Source organism: Dama dama, chromosome 13 (assembly GCF_033118175.1).
Source record: "Dama dama isolate Ldn47 chromosome 13, ASM3311817v1, whole genome shotgun sequence".
In the NCBI taxonomy this organism is placed as follows: domain Eukaryota; kingdom Metazoa; phylum Chordata; class Mammalia; order Artiodactyla; family Cervidae; genus Dama; species Dama dama.
In genome coordinates, this window is record NC_083693.1 from 66,127,693 (window position 1) to 66,154,032 (window position 26,340).

Genomic DNA, 26,340 nt, shown 5'->3' on the forward strand with positions numbered 1-26,340 from the left:
GAAGGCAATGGCACCCCACTCAAGTACTCTTACCTGGAAAATCCCATGGACGGAGGAGCCTGGTAGGCTGCAGTCCATGGGGTCGCTAAGAGTCAGACACGACTGAGCTACTTCACTTTCACTTTTCACTTTCATGCACTAGAGAAGGAAATGGCAACCCACTCCAGTGTACTTGCCTGGAGAATCCCAGGGACGGCGGAGCCTGGTGTGCTGACGTCTATGGGGTCGCACAGAGTCGGATAGGACTGAAGCGACTTAGCAGCAGCAGCAGCAGCAGGGCTGAATAAAAGGTCCCAACCCTGATCTAAAAGGTCCAGATCAGTTTTTGCAAAGCAGCAATGAAGGGAGAATTTGGAGTTGAAAAGCAGTAAATCGATAACTCTTTTTGTTTTAAACAGTTAGTTATCCTTTAAATGTTTTTAAAAATATTTTTTCTTTGTCCACATGTACTCTTTCCAGTGCTCTTCATTCTTTTGTGTCCGTCCTAGTTTCCATCTAGAAGCATCTTATTTCTCTGTAAAGAACTACTTAAAATTTTTCCTTAGTGAAGGTGCTGTTTCCTCAGCTCTTATTTCTCTGAAAAATCCCTTTATTTTGTCTTAAATTTTGAAGGATGTTTTTTTTGTTGTTGTTCATTTTTTTGCTTTTTGAGAGATATGACATCCCCCAACCCCAGCACTTTAAATACGTCTTTCTGTTGTGTTTTGACTTGGAAGATTCCTTCTTTTTAAAGTTTTTACTAGAAATAATTTCAAACTGACAAAAGTTTACAAAAATAATGATGTTTCCATAGACCTTTCATGGTGCTTCCACATATCACAACCCCAGGACAAGGATCGAAACCAGAAAATTACATCGGCACAGTATTATATTGATATTACTCAATGTATCAGTCGTCCCCCTCTTCCCCTTCAACCACACTTGTCACCAGTAGCAATGACAGTGATTTATTACAAGAGGGGAACCTGGGGAGGATTAGGGGGGACCCTCCCACCCCTTTCTGTGGGGTCTGGGTGCCTGAGTCAGACGCAGCTGTGGCTCCCGGGAGTGCAGCCTTAGGTCGGATTCACAACCTTGCCCAGGAAGAGGCTGCTCCACGTGAAGTCGTCGAAGATCATGATGATGAAGGGCCGGTTGAAGCGGAGGGCGAGCGGCTCGGGCGCTGCGCTCAGGCTGAGCCGGGTCGGGGCGGCCGCCTCTAAGCCCTTCTCATCGACCTGCAGCGCGGCCTTATGGACCACCTGGTGGGAACAGACCCGGCGAGGAGGATGAGCCCCTGCTGCGTGGGCGGAGCTTTCCGAGCTCTATCGCTTCAGCTCCTCCCACCCTCGGTTTTCTGGACTGTGAAACTGAGGCTCAGAGAAGGGCACTTACTGATTCCTCATCTATGTGGCAGTCCCCGGACTGGCGCTGGAATCTGTCCACCTCCCGGACCCAGGTCACACCTAGACTGCCTCCCTAGAAAACCAGCCGGTGGAGCCCACCAACGGAGATAAAAGGACTTGGGGCTGAAGCTGGACTTCAGCATCCATAACTGGGCGTCCCTTACTGGATCCTGGGCTGGTGGATGGAGACCTAATTCCCTCTTCACTCTGCCAGTAAATAGAAGGGTTCGATTTATGCAAAAGGCTAGTACCCACTCTGTAGGAGAAAGGGTCATCTGTGACTTCTCTAACATCCCTAGTTATAATCAAAATTAGAAGATATTCTCAAGCCAGTAAAACTCTTGAGTGGCTTGTATCAAAACCCTTGGACAGATCAGAACTGGCTGATTAAATAACACCACCTAAGAGATAGGATGGCTTCCCTGGTGGCTCAGTGGTAAAGAATCTGCCTGCCAAGGCAGGAGATGCAGGTTTGATCCCTGGGTGGGGAAGAGCCCCTGGAGAAGAAAATCGCAACCCACTCCAGTATTTTTGCTGGGGAAATCCCATGGACAGAGGAGCCTAGAGGGCTCCATGGGGTTGCAAGGAGTCAGACATAACTTAGCAACTAAACAACCACCACAAAGGGACAGGACTCTCATGGATGGAGCAGAGCAGCTGGGAACCCGAGGCTCAGAGCACTCTGTAATTAGGCCTGCGTAGTTAGGGAGAACCTGAGCTGGGCTAGGACCCCCTGCAGGGTTCCTAGAAATATGTCCTGGAAATATGAGGTTTTGAGTCATATATTAGCCTATTTATTGCCTCTATGACCTTGATGAGTTATTCACTCTCCCAGAGCCAGAGTCCTCTTCTGAGAAACTGGGGTAGCAGCCACCTTGTAAGGAGGGAGCAGTTTGACCCCGTCCTTCACACACAGCCACTGTTGAGCGCGTACTGTGTGCCAGGCATCACAATGGTCAGAGTCTGTGTGCCTGAGGGCGGGGCTGCTGTCACTCTCCTGTCCCCCCCCCCCCTTTTTTTTCGGTCATCCACAGGACGGTAAGATCCTGCAAGGGCAGGGCCAACGCCTGAGGCATCCCTAGTGTCTAGCACAGGTGGGGCCACATAGAACACGTTCAGTAATATTTTCTGGGTGAATGAGTGTCAGAACCTAAAGCTGAAGGATGGAGATTCGGTGTGATCTCATGCAGACCCTTCCTTTTGCTAGCAGTCCTGCCATGACGACTTTGTCTTCCGCAGAGCCCCCTCTGTGTGGCCTGGCAGAACAGGTGGATGTTGGACTGTGCTACTGGTTTGTCCCCAGCTTCCTGGGTGACCTTAGGGAGCTCATGTTCTTGCTGATTCTCCGTTTAGCCTGTTGTAAACTGGAGGCTTGGAGAAGACCTCTCAGCCTGGGCTCTAGTGACCTGTTCATGGATGGGCTCCGTGTTGCTTATTATTGTTTGTACTGTGAATTTTGGTAAAGAGGGATGGAGGGGCTGTAAAGACACCTACCTTTGACACCTTCGGCAGGGCCTCTTGGGTGATGCCTGAGAAATGTGTCCGGTTTCTGAGCAAGTCTGCAATGCCCATGTCCCCCATGATGCCACCAAGGTCGTAGGCTCCAGAGATGGAGATCTTTGGGATGTACAGGTCCACCTGGCTGCTCGGGTAAGCAGATGGGGTTAGACTTTCCTGGGCTGGGTCTGGCCAACCAGACTCCCGTTTCCCCTAGGATGCCCCTGCCTCCCTGCTGGACCTGCTCTTTGGGGAGAGGGGAGGGGACAGGGCAGGAGGCAGGACCTGCCTCTCCCTCCAACACACGGGCAGCTTCTTCTTTGGGCCTCTGAATTGCAAGTTCCTTTCTTCTCAGCTCTTTCTTGGAGCTGATTCCATTCAATCCAGCTAAACTCCTGGACTCTGAAGGAAAGAATCCCTAAAGAAGTCTTTGTGGACAAGAGAAATAAAAGCAAAAATAAAAAATGGGATCAAATAAAACATAAGTTTTTGCACAGCAATGGAAACGGTAAGCAAAATGAAAAGACAACCTATGGGGTGGGAGCAAATATTTGCAAATCATGCTACCAACAAGGGTAGCATGATATACAAATAGCTCATACAACTCAATATCAAAAAAAACCCAAATAACCCAATCAAAAAGATGGGCAGAAGACCTATATAGACATTTTTCCAAAAAGACATACAGATGGCTAACAGGCACATGAAAAGATGCTCAACATTGCTAATTATTAGAGATATGCAAATCAAAACCACACTGAGACATCACCTCACACTAGTCAGAATGGCCATCATTTAAAAAGTCTATAAATAATAAGTCTATAAATGCTAGAGAGGACGTGGAGAAAAGGGAACCTTCCTACAGTGTTGGTGGGAATGTAAATTGGTCCAGCCACTATGGAAAACAGTATGGAGTTTCCTTAAAAAACTAAAAAGTTACCATATGATCCAGCAATCCCACTCCTGGGCATATATCCAGAGGAAATGCTTAATTTGGAAGGATAGATGTACCCCTATGTTCATTGCAGCACTCTTTACAATAGACGGCACAACCTAAGTGTCCTTCAACAGATGAATGGAAAAGAAGATGTGGTATATATATACAACAGAATATTAGGCAGCCATGAAAAAGAAAGAAATAATGCCATTTGCAGCAGCATGGATGGACCTAGAGAATATCATACTAAGTGAAGTCAGTCAGCAAAAGGCAAATATTATATGATATAATTTATATGTGGAATCTAAAAAATAATACAAATGAGTTTGTTAATAAGGCAGAAAGAGTCTCACAGACATAGAAAACATCGTTACCAAAAGGGAAGGGGTGGGAGGGATAAATTAGGAGCATGGGATTAACAGATACACACTGCCATATGTAAATTAGATAACAAGGATTTACTGAATAGCACAGGTGACTATATTCATTATCTTGTAATAACCTGTAGTGGAAAAGATTGATAAAAGGATATATATAACTGAATCACTTTGCTGTACATCTGAAACTAACACAATATTGCATATCAACTGTTCAGTTCAGTTCAGTTCAGTTGCTCAGTCGTATCCGACTCTTTGTGACCCCATGAAGTGCAGCACGCCAGGCCTCCCTGTTAATCACCAACTCCTGGAGTCCACCCAAACCCATGCCCATCAAGTTGATGATGCCATCCAACCATCTCATCCTGTACTTTAATTTTAAAAACAAACAAACAAAAAAAGTCCTCTGGTCCCCAAGCAGCCCCTGGGAGAAACAGAGGAGGGGAGGGAACAGGCAGCTGGGAGCAGTGGTCCTGGCCCCAGCCATGCTGTGTGGTTTTAGCCAAGTCCCATCTCTGTCTGTGCTTGTCCTCATCTACACCACATGGGGGACAGAAGATGCCTGAAACCCTGAAGTCAGTGATAGGGCACGCGCTGTCCAGTGGGGAAGGGAAGGCTGGAGAGCTTCTCTACACTGAGCACAAGCCACCCGGGGGAGGCCTGGAGGCTGGCAACCCGGGGAACTGAGGAGGAATCCAAGGCCAACGAGATGTGGGACTTATCTAGATGAGAAAGAGCAACAGAAGGTAAGGGAGGCAGACCCATGCCAGGCAGCTCCTGGCTCACCTTCCTGACCTCCTTTACCTCGCCTAATCTGTGCAGCCTTACAAAGTGGAGTCAACATCTTCAATTTCCAGATTGAGAGACTAAAACTTAAAGAGAGGCGGAGGAATTTCTCCAAAGTCACACCCGTGGGAAGCAGCAGGACTGTGAAGAAACCAGGACTCGTTGCTTCGGAGCCCCATTGCCCCACCCGGAGAGCTGTCCCCATGACCTGCCGGCAGCAGGCAGGTGACAGCCGAGCAAGGGGACCCTGGGGAAGGCTCTCGCGAGAGCACCTCGTGAGTAGGGCCCAGGGGCTTCCAGCGGGAGGTGCAGTATCAGCTGGGCTCTGAAGGCTGCTGAGCTCGGATGCATTGGAGAGCATGGTGGGGAAGGGGCAGTGACGCTGGGAGTGGTGAGGAGTGAGGAGTGGCCACGTGAGTGTGCAGGTGAGGAGCCGTGGGCGACATCATTGGGATATAGTAGATGCCCAATCACATATGATGTCTAAAGTTGCAAAGTTTTACCTTGAATGTTTATTTTTTAAAAATCTAGAAGAAGAAGGCACGAGTTACTGATGAGTGCTGATTTAAGTATTTTAGTTTAGAGATTATTTTTGGAATAAAGAGAAAGTGTATCCTTTGTCTTATTTTCAACACATCAGGGTTTTGAATTTGAATCACAGAGCATTATCACCACCTGGTGGGGCTGTACCTGAATTACAGAGTCCCTTTAAGGGGTGAGGGTGAGGTAGGGATGGGACAGTTGACCAGAAAAACTGGCACATGGGTCCCTACTATTGACCAAACATATGAGGCTTCCCCAATGGCTCAAGCAGTAAAGAATCCACTTGCAATGCAGGAGACACGAGTTTGATCCTTGTGTTAGGAAGATCCCCTGGAGGAGGAAATGGCAACCCACTCCAGTATTCTTGGCTGGAAAATCCCATGGACAGAGGAACCTGGCATTCACGAGGTTGCAAAGAGTAGGACATGACTGAGCACATGATGGATGGATGGATAAATGAACCAAACACTGGCTCACATGCACACACCCTGGAGGCACGGATGGTTGGTCCAAGGACACTAAGAATGCCTTCCGTGGCCCCCATGTGGCTCTGGGGATCTCTCTGGAACACAGAACTGACCACACCACTCTTACCTGCAGGAGAAATGCCCTAGGACTTTCCGCCCACTTGTGGAACTGGATTAACCTCTTCAGAAGCACCAGCACTCAGCAGCTTTCCAAGAGGATCATTTATAATAAAAAGAACCCCAAACCATGGAACACAAAGCCTATGTCTATAACAAAGTAGAAGAGCTTCTTTCTAGATTTTTCTGCCTGCAAAATTCTTGGATTACCAGGTTCATCTGAGAGGGATTTGGCTTATCCTCTGCTGCTGACGGTGCTCGGCTCCTGACCTCCCTGACTTGGCTGGTGGTGTTACCTCTTCCGCCTGTGATCCTGAGGTGCTTCATGCTGGCTGAACTTCTACTCAGGTTAAAGCTCAGTTCAAAGTGAAAGCCTTCTGCTCTGCAGCCCCTTCCCCAGTTGCCTAGGGCAGAGTCCAGTTTCCCACCCTTCCCCAAGTTGTATACATTATGCCTCTCCTTCCCTCTCTTGCTCTGACAGAGCTTACGGCACTGTACCACTAATAATTCCACTAGAATCTGCTTTTTTGTCTAGAGTATATCCCTTCTGCTTAGCCTTGTGCATCATACATAGCAGTTGCTTCCCTATGTGGATACTGAATGAATGGATGGATGAATGAATGACATGGTGCCTGGCCCACGAGCCTTCTTGAGAGACTCTAGATCCAAGGGCAGCTTCCTTCTACAGCCCCTCTCCGCTTTGAGTCTGCATCCTCTCCCCCACCAGCTCTCATGTTGATTGGTTCATGCACAGACAAAAACTCCAATCTCCCAAGAGTGAGGACCGTCTTCTCGAGAACATCTGCTCCCTCCTTCAAGGTGAGGATCAGGGCTGGACACAAGCTTGACTATAATTTTGATTTCCCTCTAGCTTAGGGACTCCTGGGAAAAATGAGTTTATTATGTACTTATGTCCTTACTTTCTTACTTGTTTACTGATTGGTTGATTGGTGGAAGAAGCGTTAGATCCCTCAAGTGATTTAACCATTCATAGGTTTTGTGTGTTTCTCTGATAGCTCAGTTGGTAAAGAATCCACCTGCAATGCAGGAGACCCTGGTTCGATTCCTGGGCCCGGAAGATCTGCTGGAGAAGGGATAGGCTACCCACTCTAGTATTCTTGGGCTTCCCTTTTGGCTCAGCTGGTAAAGAATCCACCTGCAATGTGGGAGGACTGGGTTCAATCCCTGGTTGGGAAGATCCCCTAGAGAAGGGAAAGGCTGCCCACTCCAGTATTCTGGCCTGGAGAATTCCATGGACTGTACAGTCCATGGGGTCACAAAGAGTCGGACACAACCGAGGGACTTTCACTTTCAGGCTTTGCATTGGTTCCAGGGTGGGTACCGTGGTCAGTTTCATTATGTGTTTTTATGGTCTCTCAGGAATCTTTAGCAGTGTTGGTGGCAGGTAAGCAACCAACTTACCTGATAATAAGAATGGATCAGTGTGGGCTGGTAAACTCAGTTTAAGAAAAAGATCAAAGATGTGATAACACAGGGGGTGGCTATCAACTTCCTGGTTAAGAAGGACCTCCCTTTGTGGAATGCCCCAGAGCATCCCCATGTCAATCAACAGGTGGATAAACAAGTGTGACTTCTAGGTCAGAGAACCCAGCACACAGGGAAACAATAAGCCCTGGAGGGCAAGTCTAGGGGTAGAAGGATAGCTAGATAGATCCTTTTTCTACTCACCCCACTTTCTGGGAACTGCAGAAACTCAGTTGGCTAAGGGCTTACCTGATGGTTAGGGACTTAGACCACCTCTGAATGGTGTCCCGGCTCAGCGCGGTGATGACCGAGTCCATCTTCCCCTTGACTGGGAGCACGAAGAAGACAGTCTCGTTGCCCGTATAGTCCAGCTGTACCAGCTGGCAGGGGAGCACCGAGTCATTCAGGTACTTGACGGTGTTTGACTGGAACATCATGGGCACCTTCACTGTGGTCATCTCGTTCACATAGAAGTCCTCTTCTCTGGTGCTTTCCAGGTCGAAGGAGTGTGCCCACATGCCTGGAGAGAAAACAGGCCTGTGAGAGCAGGAGGAAAACACAGCTTGGGTGGCATCAGAGCACCACGTTTGACCAAGCAGGTTACGCAGTGGCCTCCTCAACCTGGAAGGTCCTCACCAGGGCTGCTGGAATTTTGTGCTAGGATGTGAAATTCCCGGAAGTGTAAAGCCTGCTCCATCCTCCTCTGGGATCACTGAGGATTAGTATGCTTTCTGAGACTGACTTCTAAAAATGGAAGGAGAGAGAAAACAGAGGATGCCAGTCCTGGAATTTGGGAATAGGATTCAGTACACTAGACTTTGGATCGAGTGGATCTTGGATTGGAGAGCTCTGGAATTAGTGCTGGGGGAACTGATGAACCATTCCATCCTCAGCCCCTGATGTCCTGGCCACAGAAGCACAGCAGGCAGCCTGGTCACCCACTTTCCTGCAGGAGGCTCCTCCCCTCCTGAGTGGCCCCAAGGGCCACAGCACATTTCCTAGAGACAGAATCAGGGTGAGATGAATCCTTCAAGGTCTCAGACTCCCATCCCCACCTGGACTCATATCCCCTTCACCACATTCCACAGTAGCATCATGCACCCTGTTTGTTCCTCTTGTGACAGGGAACTGACTACTGTAATTGATGGGACTTTCCACTACTGGTCAATACTGATGGGAAGGAAGTTGCTCCTTGTGAAAATCACTCAGTCATGTCCGACTCTTTGCAACCCCATGGACTGTAGCCCGCCAGGCTCCTCTGTTCATGGAATTCCCCAGGCAAGAATACAGGAGAGGGTAATCGTTCCCTTTTCCAGAGGATCTTCCTGACCCAGGGATTGAACCCAGGTCTCCCACATTGCAGGTGGATTCTTTACATCTGAGCCACCGGAATTGCTCCTTAGATGAAGCCAAAGCCTGCCTGATGGTAATGCCTGTCTGCTGAGCCTGTTCAGCCCTTGAGTTTATTCCAAGCAACTCAAGTCCTTTAGGAGATGACAGATTTTTGGATATTTAGACATGAGTTGAGTCTCACCAGGGCCTCTTTGGCTCTAGGCTGTCTCCCCAGGTCTGGAGATGAATGAGGACCGTGAGACCAGCAGACCCCAAGTGTTCTGGCTGCCCTGACCTCCAACCCAGAAACCCTTGTGAGGTCACTGTTTGCCAACTGAGGCTGCCTGAAGGTGGCCAGAGCATATCTCCAAGCAGATCATTCTCCACCCGTCCACCTGTGGGATCTCTGGACCATGAGGCCAAAACTCTTGGTTCTAAGCCAACCTCAGCACCCTGGAAGGACTTCTAAGGGAGATGACAGGTAGAAGCCAGAGGATGCAGGGTAAAGAGCAATGGATGCAGATCCTGGAGACTCAGGGACTGTGCCTGGTCCGTCTCTCACGACTGAGGCTGTCTCGCAGCACGTGAGATAGTTTATGGGCTCTCAAGTCATCCTCTGGGCTTCCCTGGTGACTCAGTGGTAAAGAATCTACCTGCCAGTGCAGGAGACATGGGTTTGATCTCTGGGTCCAGAAGATCCCCTGGAGAAAGAAATGGCAACCCACTCCAGTATTCTTGCCTGGGAAATCACATGGACAGAGCAGCCTGGTGGGCTACAGTCCATGGGCTCACAAGAGTCAGATATGACTTAGTGACTAAACAAAAACAAAGGAAGTGTGGACTCCTCAGAATTAAAGGGGTGTGTGTTTGTGGCCAAGGGCTCCAATTCACAGCCAAAAAAATGTGGATGAAGTATTTTTTGGTGCTAGGTTTTTCATCCTTAAAAGTTTGCTGTATCCTTTTTCCTGAGTATTTCTTTTCTAGAGGCAAGTGTATCATGTATCCAGCTTGGTGGAAAACCAAATACAGAATGCCATATAACCTCTACTTTAAGGGATTTTTTTTTTTCTTGAAAATTAGTAAGAATTTATGAAGGGAAATTGGAGACAGCAAGGACGAGTCCCTGGAAGATCTTTCAACAGTATTTCTAATGTTCTCCAAAAAAGAGCTGTTAAGACAGTTTACTAAGTAAGGAAAACAGCAGGGACACTGTCCATGTCCTAAGTTTAGTGATGAGAGCCACACCATTCTTCATTTCTGTGATTATCCTGGCTTGCTGGAAACAGTTCAGAGTATCTCACAGCTTAAATAGGGGCTTGTTAATTAGTTTTGCTTTATCATAGCAAATCTGTGTACAATCAAGCAGCCCATACCCCTGCCAATGTCTGCTCTTCTTTCAGATGTTCAAACTCTTTCTGATTTTATTACCAGGAACTATTATTTCTTATCAACTCAGCCTCATTTTGGTCATGAGAATGCTTAGAAATTGTGAAAGCAAAGCCCTGTGTCAAATGATACCTTGTCAGCTCCTGTCCTGCCAGCCGTCCATCAGTCTCCCCTTAGGCTCATGAGGGTCCTCTCTCTACTGGTGTTGCAGAACCTCTATGCAACCACTACTGAGATTCTTCCATGTGCCAAGCACTATGCAAAGGCACTAGGGTGCCCAAAGAGGTGAGGATGCCGTGCACGAGAGTGCATAGTCTAGTGGGAGACATGGCCTGGAGAATTCATGGGATCATCCAGAAACATTTCCAGGCAAACATTCTTAGACTCCTTGGTCCTCCCAAGGTCAGGTGTAAAGAGCACCATCTTTTGATTGGGACCGCAAAAGATCCTGAATGGCCAAAGCCATATTGAGAAAAGAGGAAGTTGGAAGCATCATACCTCCTGATTTCAAACTGTGTTATAAAGCTACAGTAATCAGAACTGTATGATACAGGCATAAAAACAGTCACATTGACCAATGGAACAGAACTGAAAGCCTAAAATAACCCCTCACATATATAGTCAGCTAATACATGACAAGGGAACCAAGAATACTCAAGGGGAAAAAAAATAATCTCTTCAATAAATGGATCTGAGAAAAGGATATTCACATACAAAAGAATGAAATTGAACACCTATCTTACATCATTTGTAAAAATTAACTTGAAAAGTGTTAAAGACTTAAACAGAAGACCTGAAACCATAAAACTCTTAGAAGAAAATTTAGGGGAAAAGAAGCTTTTTGACATTAATCTTAGCTATGATTTTTTTTTGGATAAGATAGCAAAAGCACAAGCAACAGAGGGAAAAATAAACCAATGGGATCACATCAAACCAAAAAGCTTCTGCATAGCAAAGGATATAGTCAACAAAGTAAAAAGGCAACCTACAGAATGAAATTAAGTATTTGCAAAGCATATATTAGATAATGGGAGTAATATCCAAAAAAATGTAAGAAACGCATCCAACTCAGTATCAAAAGAAGCCTCAAATAATCAAATTTAAAACTGAACAGAGAACTTGAATTGATATTTTTTCCCCAAAGAAGATAAAATACAAATGGCCCATGGAGGAAACCTAGATGTCCATCAGCAGATGAATGGATAAGAAAGCTGTGGTACATATACACAATGGAATATCACTCAGTCATTAAAAAGAATGCATTTGAATCCATTCTAATGAGGTGGATGAAACTGGAGCCTATTATACAGAGTGAAGTAAGTCAGAAAGAAAAACACCCATACAGTATGCTTAGTCACTTCAGTCGTGTCCAACTCTGCGTGAACCCTGGCTCCTCGGTCCATGGGCTTCTCCAGGCAAGAATACTGGAGTGGGTTGCCATTTCCTCCTCCCCAGTACAGTATACTAACACACATATATGGAATTTAGAAAAGATGGTAACAATGACCCTATATGTGAGACAGCAAAGGAGACACAGATGTAAAGGACAGTCTTTTGGACTCTGTGGGAGAAGGTGAGGGTGGGGTGATCTGAGAGAATAGCATTGAAACGTGTATATTATCAAGTGTGAAACAGATCACCAGTCCAGGTTCGATGCCTGAGACAGGGTGCTCAGGGCTGGTGCTCTGGGATGACCCTGAGGGGTGGGATGGGGAGGGAAGAGGGAGGGGGTTTCAGGATGGGGAACACATGTGCACCCGTGGCTGATTCATGTCAATGTGTGGCAAAACCACTACAATATTGTAAAGTAATTAGCCTCCAATTAAAATAAATAAATAAACAATAAAAAATACAAATGGCCCATAAATACAAGGAAATGTGCTTAACACCACTAATCACCAGGGAAATGCAAATCAAAATCACAGTGAGATAACTGCATCACACCTGTCAGAATGACTATTATTAAAAAGAAAACAAGTGCTGGTGAGGATATGGGGAAAAGGATGCGGGGAACCCTCGCGCCTTATTGGTGGGAATGTAAATTGGTGCAGCCGTTATGGAAAACAGTATGGAGATTCCTCAAAAAATTAAAACTAGAACTACAGCATGATCCAGAAACTCTATTTCCAGGAATTATCAGAAGGAAATGAACCCACTATATTGAAGAGGTACCTGCACTCCCATGTTCACTGAAGCATTATTCACATTAGCCATGTTTCCAAGATATGGAAACAATTTAAGTGTCCATTGATAAATGAATGAATAAAGAAAAGTGCATTTATATTCACACACACACACACACACACACACACGTTGATTGGAATATTATTCAGCCCTAAAAAGAAGGAAATGTTGCCATTTGTAATAGCATGGATGAATCTTGAAGGCATTATGCTAAGTGAAATAAACCAGACAGACAAACACAAATACTGTATGCTGTCACTTATATGTGGAATCTAAAAACATAGAACTTATAGAAACAGGGAATAGAATGATGGGAGAAATGGGTGAAGGTGGTCAAATGTACAAACTTCCAGTTACAAAATGAGTAAGTTTCAGGAATCTAATGGACAGCATGGTGACTATAGTTAAAACACTGTAGGGGCTTCCCTGGTGGCTCAGATGGTAAAGAATCTGCCTGCAGTGTGGGAGACCTAGGTTTGATCCCTGGGTTGGGAAGATCCCCTGGAGAAGGGAATGGCAACCCACTCCAGTATTCTTGTCTGGAGAATCCCATGGGCAGAGGTGCCTGACGGGCTACAGTCCACGGGGTTACAGCCATACATGACTGAGTGACGAACACACTAACACTAACATAAACTTAAAAGTTGCTAACAGAGCAGATGTTAAAATTCTCAAAACACACACACAAGTAACTAGCCTAAAATTTGTGCTGTTTAAGCTACCAAGGTTTAGTATATCCCCAAGCTGCCTGTTCATAAAAATGATTGGGGGAGGGGGGCCTTGTTAAAAATACAAATTCTAGAACATTCTTGCTGCAGTTTTACTCTAGTAGATCTGGCATGGACACTGGGATCTGTCATTTTAACAGGTCCATGGTGATTTTTATGGACAGGCACTTTGGAAAATCTTGCTCCAAGTTGGTGAGGAGGGGCTGCGGTTTGACTGAGAGGGGTCTTGGTCAGAGCTGGCTTGGGAAGCATTTAAAAGGCTGGCTGGAAGTTCTTGAGAGTGTGGGCTGTCTGTCTGGTTCTTTCTTTTTTTTTTTTTTATTAGTTGGAGGCTAATTACTTTATAATATTGTAGTGGGTTTTGTCATACATTGACATGAATCAGCCATGGAGTTGTCTGTCTGGTTCTGGGCTGGATTTCCAGCCCCTGACCACATGCCTGACTGTCAGTCAGAACTTGGCCGATATCTGTAGACCATGAGGCACTCAGAAGGTTCATGGTTACATGTGTGGGCCTTGAACCAACCTGTAAGAGCATGGGCAAACTGTTTTTCTGAGTGTCATTTTGATCCTTGGTGAGGATGATATAATTCACTTTTCTAATAGGATCATGGTGAAGATGGAGACTCTTCAGACATGCATGTGCTTTGTAAGATCAAAGACTTTGCCTAAGAGTTCACTCTGGGTTTTGATGGCTTTAAGTGAATGGGGTGGGTGAGGGGTACCTTTAAAAAAGATGTAGTTGACCAGGATGAGCATGGCCGAGCTATCTGACTCCGAGAACAAGTCCACAATTTTCCCTTGCGTCTTATTCTTGATATACTCATTGATTTGTCTGCTGGCTCCTGCCCAGTCCTGAAAATCTGTGGTCAAGGACTCCAGCTCATAGTAGTGCTTGGTGTCTGCTGAGAATGACTCCAGAAGCTCCAGGCTGTGGTCAAGGAACAAGGCATTGCCCATGGTCATTTCCAAGGTGGTGTTTGACTCCCTGAGGAGGTGGTGGAGATGCCGGAAGGCCCGGTGGATCTCAGCTTCGGACATCTCAGTGAGGTTGAAGCCCAGGCCTTGGAGAAGCTGCTCCCGTGTGTAGCCTCTGGCGCCCAGGGACAGCATAGCTAAGGCCGTGGAGATGCTCACAGGGGAGATGAAGACATTCTTGCCTGGAGCTGAGGCCACTAAGTGCTTATACAGGGTAAAGGCAAAGTCAACATTGTTTGGAGCCAAGTCCCGGTGAGGGTTCCTTGTGCTCACGTCAGTGCCAGAGCCCTTAGCCTGGACGGTCCAGAGCCCACTGGTAGACAGCCAGAGGAGACAGGTGCACAGGGTGGGCAGCATTGTCAAGGATGGCCAGGTCCTGCAAAATCAGAAATGCTCATTAGACCATCCCTCCGAGGCAGTGGGGCGTGGTGAGCAGTAGGCAGAAGCCCCAGTGAAGACCCCACTCAAGTTCCAATTTCTTCTTCTACACTGGCTGTGTGACCTGGGGCAAGTCAGAACTCTGAGCCTCGATTTCCTCACCTGAGAGTATGAATTGGACCTGCTATGATGTTAAAATACCAAAACAGGTGCCCAAAATATTGCTTCACCAACAACAAAGTATAAAGGATTATTTTGATTTTAGGTAGGCAGAACAGATGCTCAGAAAGGTTAAATACCCACTCAGTTAATACATTCAAAGTACCGAAGGAAAAAAAAAACAACTATCAACCAAGAATACTCTATCAGTGAAAACTGTCCTTCAAAAGTGAGAAAGAACTAAGACATTTCCAGATAAACAAAAGCTGAGGGAGCTTATTATCACTAGACCTCTCCAATGAAATGCTAGAGGGTGTACTTCTGGTTAAAACGAAAGAACACCAGAAAGTGAGTAGATTCTGTAAGAAGAAGTAAAGATCTCTGCAAAAGGTAAATATATGAGCAAGAAAAACTAGTATAATTTTGACTTGTAATTCCACTTGTTTATATTTTCCATATGATTTAAAAGAGTGACGCATAAAATATGATTATTCATGTATCTTTTTGGACACACAATGAATAAAGATGTAATTTGTGACTTATATAACCGGAAGGATATGGGAATGGAACTATATAAGAGCAGTTTTGTATGTTATTGAAGATGATCTGGCATAAAGTCAAAGGAGAGTGTTATAACTTTACTATATTAAATATAACTTCCATTAAAACCTGAAAAGAAATAGTTTTAGAGTGTGCACAGAGAGGGGCTTCCCTGGTTGCTCAGCTGGTAAAGAATATGCCTGCAATGCAGGAGACCCCAGTTCAAATCCTGGGTCAGGAAGATCTGCTGGAGAAGGGATATGCTATCCATTTGAGTATTCTTGGGCTTCCCTGGTAGCTCAGATGGTAAAGAATCTGTCTGCAATGCAGGAGACCTGGGTTCAATCTCTGGGTTGGGAAGATCCCCTGGAGGAGGGCATGGCAACCCACACTAGTATTCTTGCCTGAAGGATCCCATGGACAGAAGAACCTGGCAGGCTACAGTCCATGGGGTTGCAAGGAGTCAGACATGACTCAGCACAGCACACGCATGCACAGAGGGAAGTGAGAAGGGAATTAAAATCCTTCCTTTGTATTAAGGAATATATATCTTCCTATGTAATCCAGAAAATCAACTAAACACACGCACACAAATATTAATAATGCAGGAAATAAAGAACAAAACAGCTATAAGGCATATAGAAAACAAGTAGGAAGATGACTGAGTAGTTCCTCCATATGAGTAATTAATATAAATGGATACAATTCTCCAGTCAAAAGGCAGAGATAGACAGAATGGATTAAAAAAAAAAAAAGAAACAGCTATATGCTCACTTCAAAAGATTCACTTGAGATCCAAAGGCACATATATGAAAATGAAAGAATGGAAAAAGATATTCCATGTAAATAGGCACCAAAAGAGAGTACAGCTAGCAGAAGAAAGGAAACAATAAAAATTAGAGCACAGATAAATAAATAGAAGTTAAAGAAAATCAATGAAGCCAAAATATATTATATAGTATTATAACAATATATTAGGATATAATTATAATAAAATCTAATCTTCAAAAATATTAACAAAATTGATAAGCCTTTAACTAGACTAAGTAAGACAAAGAGAGAGAAGTCTCAGATTACCAAAAGCAGAAATGAAAGTAGGGGCATTATTACTTATCAGTTCAGTTCAGTTCAGTTCAGTTCAGTTGCTCAGTTGTATCTGACTCTTTGTGACCCCATGGATTGCAGCATGCCAGGCTTCCCTGCCCATCACCAGCTCCTGGAGTTTACTCAAACTCATATCCATTGAGTCAGTGATGCCATCCAATCATCTCATCCTCTGTCCCCTTCTCCTCCTGCCTTCAATCTTTCCCAGCATCAGGGTCTTTTCAAATGAGTCAGTTCTTCGCATCAGGTGGCCAAAGTATTAGAGTTTCAGCTTCAGCATCAGTTCTTCCAGTGAATTTTCAGGACTGATTTCCTTTAGGATGGACTGGTTGGATCTCCTTGCTGTCCAAGGGACTCTCAAGAGTCTTCTCCAACCCCACAGTTCAAAAGCATCAATTCTTTGGTGCTCAGCTTTCTTTATAGTCCAACTCTCACTTCCATACATGACTACTGGAAAAACCGTAGCTTTGACTAGATGGACCTTTGTTGGGAAAGTAATGTCTCTGCTTTTTATTATGCTGTCTAGGTTGATCATAGCTTTTCTTCCAAGGAGCAAGCGTCTTTTAATTTCATGGCTGCAGTCACCATCTGCAGTGATTTTGGAGCCCAAGAAAATAAAGTCTGTCACTGTTTCCACTGTTTCCCGACCTGTTTGCCATGAAGTGATGGGACTGGATGCCATGATCTTAGTTTTCTGAATGTTGAGTTTTAAGTCAACTTTTCCACTCGTTTCCTCTTTCACTTTCATCAAGAGGCTCTTAGTCCTTCTTCACTTTCTGCCACAAGTGTGGTGTCATCTGCATATCTGAGGCTTTTGATATTTCTCCTGGCAATCTTGATTCCAGCTTGTGATTTATCCAGCCTGGCATTTCTCTTGATGTTCTCTGCATATAAGTTAAATAAGCAGGGTGACAATATACAGCCTTGATGGACTCCTTTCCCGATTTGGAACCAGCCTGTTGCTCCATGTCTAGTTCTAACTGTTGCTTCTTGACCTGCATACAGATTTCTCAAGAGGCAGGTCAGGTGGTCTGGTATTCCTATCTCTTGAAGACTTTTCCAGAGTTTGTTGTGATCCACACAGTCAAAGACTTTATCTCCAACCCTGCGGCAGGCCACTGCCGACCCACACCTCTGCCAGAGACTCCTGGACACTCACAGGCAAGTCTGGGTCAGTCTCTTCGGGGGTCACTGCTTCTTTCTCCTGGGTCCTAATGTGCACAAGGTTTTGTGTGTGCCCTCCAAGAGTCTGTTTCCCCAGTCCTGGGTATGTTTTGGCGGCTCTATGGTGGGGTTAATGGCGACCTCCTCCAAGAGGACTTATGCCATACCCAGGGCTACTGCACCCAGAGCCCTTGCCCCTGCAGCAGGCCACTGCTGACCCGTACCTCCGCAGGAGACACTCAGACACAGTTCTGTCTCAGTCCCTGCGGGGTCCCTGGGTCCTGGTGAACACAAGACTTGTTACTACCTATACCACGGAAATTTTTTTTTAAATTATGAGAATATTATGAAAAAATTGGAAGTTACACACCAAAAAATTCGATAACCTAGATGAAATGGAAAATTTATAGAAACACAAAACATGCCAAAATTAAACCACAAAGAAACAGAAAATCTGAATAGACCTATAAGTAGTCAGGAAATTGAAAAATTATTTGAACATCTCTCAACAAAGAAAAACCCGGATTGCATAGCTTCAGTTTTGAATTCTACCAAACATTTAAAGAAGAATTTGCACAAATTCTCCTCAAACTTTTCCAGAATAACTGAATAAGGAACTGAATAGTTTCCAGAATAACCGAGGAGGGAACACTTCCTAACTAATTCATTGCCCTAATGCCAAAGGCAGACAAAGACACCATAAGAAAAGGAAACTACAGACAAATATTGTTTATGAACATGGATGCAAAAACCCTCAACACAATGTTAGCAAATAGCATTCAGCCACATAGTAGAAGGATTTTACGTTATGTCAAAGTGGGATTTATTCCTGGAATGCAAGATCAGAATGGCTATCATCAAGAAATCTACAAACAATAAACGCTGGAGAGGGTGTGGAGAAAAGGGTTGGTGGGAATGTAAATTGGTCCAGACTCTATGGAGAACAGTATGGAGATTCCTTACAAAACTAAAAATAGAGCTCCCATATGATCCAGAAATCCCATTCCTGACCATATAGCCAGAGAAAACCATAATTAAAAAACATGTATACCCCAACATTCACTGCAGCACTATTTACAGTAGTCAGAACATGTCCTTTGACAGAGGAATGGATAACGATGTGGTACATGTATGCAATGGGATATCACTCAGCCATGAAAAGAATGAAATAATGCCATTTGCTTCAACATGGATGGACCAACAGATTGCCATACTGAGTGAAGTAAATCAGACACAGACAAATATCATATGATATTCCTTATATATGGAATCTAAAAAAAAAATGGTACAAATGGACTTATATAGGGTCACAGATACAGAAAACATGCTTATGGTTACCTGGGGGGGAAAGTGAGGGAGAAGGGATAAATGGGGAGATTAAGATTAATATACAGACACTACTATTATAAAACAGCTAGCTAAGAAGAACCTACTTTATAGCACAGGAAACTCTACTCAATACTTCATAGTGAAGCACATGGGAAAAGAAGCTAAAAAAAGAGTGGATACTTGTGTATGCATAACTGATTCACTTTGCCGCACAGCAGAAATCAATGCACCATTGTAAGTCAACTATACTCCACTAAAAATTTAAAATAATTAAAAAGTAAAGGGTATAATAACAATGAACAACCAGATAAAGAGAGTGGGGCAAGGTCTAGAGGGGTCTTAAGCACAGGGGCTCTTGTTCCTGTGGCTTGTATGTATACCACCCTCTCGCCACGTGCCTTCAGAAGCTCTCTGAACCCCACACCTTTGGCATGCTTATGGAGGCTTCATCACATAGGCAGAATTGATCATGAACTGAATCTCCAACCCCTCACCCTTTCCTGCAGGATGGGGCTGAACGTTCCAAGTCCCAGTCATGACTTGGTCTTTCAGGTGACCAGCCCCCATCCTGAGACCATCCAGGAGGTCACCCAGCATCTCCTCTTTAAAGCAAAGGACACTGCTGTTACCCAGGAAATGCCAAGGGATTTTGGAGCTCTGCCTCAGGAAGCAGGGTCAAAGACCAAATATTCAAACAAAAGATGCTTCTAGCATTCTTATCACTTGGGGAATTACAAGGGTTTTTGGAACTTGGTGCTAGGTACCAGGGGCAGAGATCAGGATGTCTCCTGCATTGCAGGCAGATTCTTTACTGACTGAGCCACATGAGAGCCTTCCAACAGTCAAGTTCATAGAAATTGAAGGTAGGTTAGTAGTTAACAGAACTGGGGGTGGGGAGTGGGGAGTGGGGACATGGAGAGTTAGGGTTTAATGGGTAGAGTTTCAGTTTGTGATGATGAAAAAGTCCTGCAAATGGATGGTGGTGATGGTTACAGAACAATGTGAATGTACCTGATACCAGAGAACTGTACACTTAAACCTGGTTGAAAGGCTCAATCTTTATATATCTTACCACAATAAAAAATTAATTATAAGCCATTAAAAATGTTTGATAATTCCAAAAAATACAGCCAAGGTCAGAATCAGTAAGCAGATACTCTATCTGCAAGGCCAGTGGTCCCAACCCCTGTGCTTTATGGAATTCCCGCCTATTCCTATAAAGGAAGGATGCTTATAGGAGAAGCAGGTCCCCCTGCACCACCCCACCTCCAGGACTAGCTATGCTGGGAGGGGGCTGGGAACCCACAGTGAAACCAGTCCCCCAAGAGAATGCGGGTACTCTGAGGGTGGGAGTCACTAGTCTGCTCCGGAACACACCCCGAGGCCCTTTCCTGGCCCACTGCAAACCCAGAGCTTCACAAGAACCTCTCTCTGAGACCCCCTCAACCCCACTGCCTGTCTCCCTCCACGTGGTGGAAATACCACTCCTGTTCCTGGCTTCTTGGCTTTGATAAGAGCCTCGCCCCCTCCCTGCCCAGTTGCCTGGCTTATAGACAATCTCTATTTTCCTGGGTTTCACGGCAGACCAAGTCAGTTGGAGATCTCAGCACTATCTCTATGACCCAGGTGACCTGGGTTCACTGTTTAAATTCTGCCTGTTTCCTTGATATAAAATAGAGTTGACAACAACACTTACCCCTGACCTGGCCCATTTGACCGTCTACGTGTCTGGGGTCTGTCCTCTTCTCCAGTTCTAGGACACAGCCCAAGGTTGGGACTTGGCATCCCTCCCAGTTGCCCCTCCTCCCCCACCTGGTCTCCATGCCTCCTGCTCACCTCCTGCCAACCTTTCTTTCCTCTGCAGCCAGGGCATGTTTCCAGAATCAAGCGGATGGGCCAGTCTCCTGCAGAAAAGCTGTCAGGGACTCCCGTTGCTCCCAGGCAAGGCTGATCCTCACTCACGTTGCCCAGAGAGCCCTGTCTCACCCCCAACCCCAAATCTGGCCTCTTGAAATCTCACAGCAACATTGTGTCTGTCTCTTGGGGTGTTCTCCCAGCACGTACCAGACTTTCATCCCTCTGCCCGGGTCACACCAGGGAGGTCATCCCATTCTCCAATGTTTGCAAAGCCTGGCTCTGGCCTGAGAACTGGAGACAAAGATGGGCCAGGTCCAGTCCTGCCCCATGTGGCTCCACTCGCTGCTGTCTGTTGGCATGACCCCTCCCTGGATCACTCCCTCACCTCCTCCAGGAAGCCCTCCTCTGTGCTTCTCTCTGTCACTGCCCCGTCAGACTGTAGTGAGATCTTTGCTTCAGTCCTGGCTATCTACACGCTCGTCTTTGGCCCCTTCTTGGGCAAGGACCCGATGTGGTTCACAGCCTGGAATGGGGTGGGCTTGCCCCCAATAGAAGTTCTTCTCTCTTCCCTTCTCTTCCTGCTGTCTCAGATTTCACGCCTCATCCCCTCCTGTGCTACTCCTCCAAGATGGGGATTAAAACTCTACCCACCTCACAAGACTGTTGTGAATATCAGCCACAGCTGTTAACCGTGCTTTCTTTAAGGACCTCACTTCCTGGATCAGCCTGGGTCCATTGTACAGATGAGAAAACTGAGGCCCCGGGAATGAGAGCTGAAACTCCAAGCCCAGCCGTCTGACTGCACAGCTTGTGTTCTGCCTTTCTTTAGAGTGAAAACCCAGCAGCATAAAAGTGCAGAGTAGCAATCTTATCCCTGGATTTCATGTCATGTATGTCCTCCTTGTCCCTCATTTTTGAAGTCACCCACACAGTACACACCCACTGTGTTCTCTATTTTTCTAGATGCTCTGCACAAGCCAGGCACAGTCCCAGGCCCTGTGCATTTAAACCTCGGCCCGTGTGCTGTGATGCTGGCCGTTCCATTCTGTCTGCAGGATCCTTGCCCCAGGTCATCTGGGGAGGAGGTGTGTGCAGCGCCGTAGGGTATAGTCTGTGCTGGGTCACCTGGGCACTGCCCTCCCCTGCCTGCGTCCCCTGGCAGGGGCGCTCTGTTGTGCGGTCCATCCCAGCTCTCAGACTCTGTCTCAGAGGCTGTTAATGGCTGTCTGGCTGGCCTTAGGGGCAGCGCGTGATAGCTGGGAATGGCTCTTAATTCCGTGTCAACTCCTGCAAGACAGGAGCCCAGGAAAAATCAAAACCCCTGTGGGTGACCCACAGATTCTGGAAAACCCTCTCTAGGGGGGTCTCCTGTCACTGTTGGTTGCCCTAAGGCTCCATGCCCCGTTTTAAAAAAAAAAAATTCAAGTAAGCAAGACGCAGTCACAGCTTGGTTCTGGAGGCCGGGCAGCTGTTACTCACGGTCTGCAGTGGGCTCAGGCTGCAACTGCTGGCTTGGTCCTGCTGTCCTGGATCATGTTCTGTGTACAGTAAGCCAGCGGGGCTGTGGCTGCTAAATCCTGCTGGCCAGCTTCCCAGCTGGTTAATAGTTAGAGGGGAGCCAGTGGCCTTCTCCATTTGGTGGTCCCCTCCCCCCAGTCATTAACCAATGGGAGCCTTTTCCAGGAAATTTAAGTAAACACAGCAATGCTGCAAATTAACTTTCTTCTGTATTCAATTCCCTGAAGTTTGATTTTTTAATAGCAAAATGCGGCTGGAGTTACATCAGGGTTTGTGGCTGCCTGGGTGGCCGTGGGCGCAGAGGCCACGGGTGTCCTTAATTAGCATGATGGTGCTCACACCTGTGAAGAACCAGGCGCTGAGCTTGGGCCGGGAATGAGTCCAGCCCAGGAGGCCCTACCTTCAGGGGGGCAATGGTGTGAGGGAAAGAGACGTGGACTAAAAGCAGCAGAGTGCTTCCCGTGGATTATCTCATTTAATCCTCACGACTCTGTGAAGTGTGTACTAAAATTATTACTCTTCTCTAGACGAGGAAACTGAGGCGCATGGAGCTTAAGGGAGCTGCTCTTGAGATTCGAATCCAAGACCATTCAACTCTGAAACCTAGCACCTTCCCTTCCCTCTTCCCCACATTTTTATTCATCAGCTCTCTTTCGACTGCAGATGACAGACCCAACCCAAACAGCTTTAAAGCAGAAAAGAATTTATACTGGGTCTCTTTTAGGGTAGTTCTGAAGTGGGAGGGCTTCAGGCCTGGCTGGATCCAGGAGTCCCAGGGCGGTCATTAAATTGATGTCTCTCTCTCTCTCTCTCTCTTTTTAAAATTCTTTCTTTGCTCCACTTTCTTCTTTCCTGCTCTAGTTTTTTATGGTGGGGAAAAGGTGGTCACTGCAGCTGCAGGTGACTTGGTTCTAACTAGTAATTTGATATCAGAAGGAGAGAGACTCCCTTTTTTTCAGTGTTCATATCAGTCCCCCATTGCCCATGATTGCCTATCCTTGGATTGATACAGTGCGCAGAAGAATACAACATTGTGAATTGTGAGGCAGGGTACTGCGCCCTCTGCTGGACTGATGGTGCTATTACTACCTTTCAGGGACGAGGGGAGATGTTCCTCTGAGGGCCGCAACTCAGTGGAGAGTTTTGAGGGCACTTCAGTTTTATTAGTAATTATTGGCCTTTTCAGGATTTTTTATTACTTCAGCCAATTATAGAATTTATAACTAGGAATAGTTATAAATATAAATATATAACTAGAAATATATAAATATAATTAGGAATTTACTATTTTTCAAATCTCTGTCCTATCAGTAATTAAGTTTAATAGAAAATGTTACAATCTCCACTCATAATTGTTCATTTATTTACCTCTCTGTCAGTTGTTGGTCGATATACTTTGAGACCATCAAAACTTACACACTTTTGATTATTATATCATCTCTCTCTATTGTTCATTTTTCTTTTATCTTGGCTTTATGTGGCACATTTTTGTCTGGAATTCTATTTTATCTAATAAGATTGGTTTCCCAACTTTGTTTTGGTTCACACTTGCCTGATATATTACACCTTTTCATTTACAAGCTATCTGTGCCTTCTTGTTTTAAGAGCGTCTCATATACACAACATTTTGTTGAATTTATTTTTTATTATCTGACAGTGACAGTCTCTTTGCCTTTCAGTTGGCAAAATTAACCTATTACACTTCATTTTAATTATGGTTGTTTTTAGGACTGACATACCACTTCATCTCATATTTTTCATTTACTATATATTCTTTTACTTGTGTCTTTTACTTCTTTGCGTTGAAAAGGTTGAATTTTCTCCCATGGGTTTAAAAGATACTCATCCTATTTTTGGCCTTAGGATGATCTCCCTTTACTAAAAACACCAAAAACCTCCAGCTAAGATCCTAGCTATCAAGGAGCTGAGCTGAGCCACCCTACTGTGCCTTGTCTGAATTCCTGTCCACAGAACCCTGGAGTGTAATAAATGGCTGCTTTAAGCGACTAAACTTTTGGACAGTTTATGAGGCCACGTTACCGAGGACAGATTTTGGTTCCTGGAAATGGAGTGCTTCGTAACAAAAGCCTGAATATGTGGCAGTGGTTCTGGGATCAGCTGGAAAATGGGAGCCGGAAAGGCCTTCTGAAGACTGGAGTGGGTGCCTGGTGGTCTTGGACGGGAGGGCTTAAAGGAAAGTGAAGATCAGGTTGTGGGAAGCTGGAGGAAGGGTGGGGGAAATAAAGTAATACTGTCATCTCTGGAAACATGAAAACAGAGAATGTAACAAATGAACTGGTGGCTGATGAGATATCCAGGCAGACTGCTGAAAGTGTGCTCCAGTTTCTCCCTGCTACTTACAGCAAAATGTGAGAGGAGATAGATAAGCTTATATTTTTTTGTTTCCTATAAAAGAGCCAGGACTTTCTGGATCAAAACAAAACAAAACGTAGTTTCTCCTTTATAGCCAATGATTTTACCTTTTGAGAAATGCCTATTTTAGCAAAATTGTTTCTGTCAGATTGTCTTTTTCTTAGTCATTGGGAGACACACCAGTTTGATGTATTATACACTGCAAAATAGCTTCTCTAAGTTTGTGGCCTTTTACTCTCTTTTACAGAATCTTTTGATGAGCATAGTTCACAATGAAGTCCAATCCCTCTATTTATTTTTCCACAGATAGTTTATGTCCTATTTAAGAAATCATTGCCCATTTCAATGTTGTGAAATATTTTCTTATGAAGCTTCTATTGCTTTATTTATTTATCTTTGAGTATGGTGTGAAGAAGGGGTCTATCTTTTTCCATATGCATGTTAACACCATTTACTGATGACAGGAAGTGTGCTTTTTAAACATGTCAAGGTCAAAGAAGACACCATATGTTACCTCTTCGAGGAGATTGAAGAGGCATGATGTTTGCAATGGTGGGATTTCTGAGGAGAAAGTGGTCTTCAATTCTTGTAGGGCTTTAGCAAGAAGCTCCTTGCAGGGGTTGGGAAGACTCCGGAAAGACCAATAAATCATTATCCATGACTTAATGTGCTGCTGAGGTCCTTAACTGCAGGAAACATGTACTTTGAGGGACATTAGTGGAAAAATTGACAGAACTGAAATATGGATCGTACGTTAGAGAAAAGTATTGTACCAGTGGTAAATTTCCTGAAGTTAATAGCTTTACTGAAAAAATAATACCCCAAATTCTTAGGAAATATACATCAAAGTGTTTAAGGGTAAAAGATCATGATATATAAAATTTATAGTTTTAAAAAAACTGTGTATATATACACACACATACATACATGCATACATGTAGATACACACATGGGTTGCTGTGAAGACTGGATGGCACCATAAACGTAGCATGGCAGAAGGCACAAGGGAAGGCCTGTCAAGAGACCCATCGCTAGAGCTGCTGCTTTATCTCCCCTGGTATCCACTAAGTGCTTAGACAGTGCCTGATTAGAAGGCTTTTTCTTTAATTATCAACCTCTTGCTGCTGCTGCTAAGTCACTTCAGTCATGTCCGACTCTGCGACCCCACAGAAGGCAGCCCACCAGGCTCCCCCGTCCCTGGGATTCTCCAGGCAAGAACACTGGAGTGGGTTGCCATTTCCTTCTCCAATGCACGAAAGTGAAAAGTGAAAGGGAAGTCGCTCAGTCGTGTCTGACTCTTAGCGACCCCATGGACTGCAGCCTACCAGGCTCCTCCATCCATGGGATTTTCCAGGCAAGAGTACTGGAGTGGGGTGCCATTGCCTTCTCCGACCAACCTCTTAGCCCCTTAAAACAGAAAAATAATTTTAAAAAGTAGAAGAACATTTTTCAGAAGCACTGTTGAGGCAGAAGACCACCGGTTTACTGTGTGTTCCCTGAACCACTGGTCTATGCCCACCAGGCCCTGGCTAGTGGCTTCCAGGTGAGTGTAACCTGCTCCCCGATTACCAGGAGGTCCGCTTCCATTATTCCCCCTGGGCTTGTTGCTGCTGCACCTGGGTCTCACTTGAAAGATGTACCCACCTTTCAGGACTCCCTCCAAATCCAGGGAGGAGGTTTTGGCTGAAGCCCTCTAAGCACGACCATCTCCTTCTC

At 45.3% G+C, this 26,340-nt stretch overlaps 1 protein-coding gene across 1 annotated transcript; it reads right to left on the reverse strand.

Moving 5' to 3' along the window:
• Positions 1-829: 829 nt before the first annotated feature.
• SERPINA6 (serpin family A member 6) lies at positions 830-22,285 on the reverse strand. The gene is made up of 5 exons (XM_061159696.1): positions 22,213-22,285; positions 13,950-14,578; positions 7,844-8,114; positions 2,880-3,027; positions 830-1,241 (listed from the first exon to the last, which is right to left on the reverse strand). Exons 2-5 carry the CDS (start codon positions 14,557-14,559, stop codon positions 1,056-1,058), a joined length of 1,215 nt encoding a protein of 404 aa, XP_061015679.1. The 5' UTR covers positions 14,560-14,578; positions 22,213-22,285; the 3' UTR covers positions 830-1,055.
• Between the last annotated feature and the right edge of the window lie 4,055 nt (positions 22,286-26,340).

Bases quoted from the DNA above. Each gene is read 5' to 3' on its own strand.
- SERPINA6 (XM_061159696.1), bottom strand. From the start codon at position 14,559: ATGCTGCCCACCCTGTGCACCTGTCTCCTCTGGCTGTCTACCAGTGGG. The intron at 8,115-13,949 runs GTACCCCTCACC...TTTTCTCTCCAG, and splicing joins CAACTACATCTTTTTTAAAG to GCATGTGGGCACACTCCTTC. The intron at 3,028-7,843 runs GTAAGCCCTTAG...TTACCCGAGCAG, and splicing joins TCTAAGTCCCTAACCATCAG to CCAGGTGGACCTGTACATCC.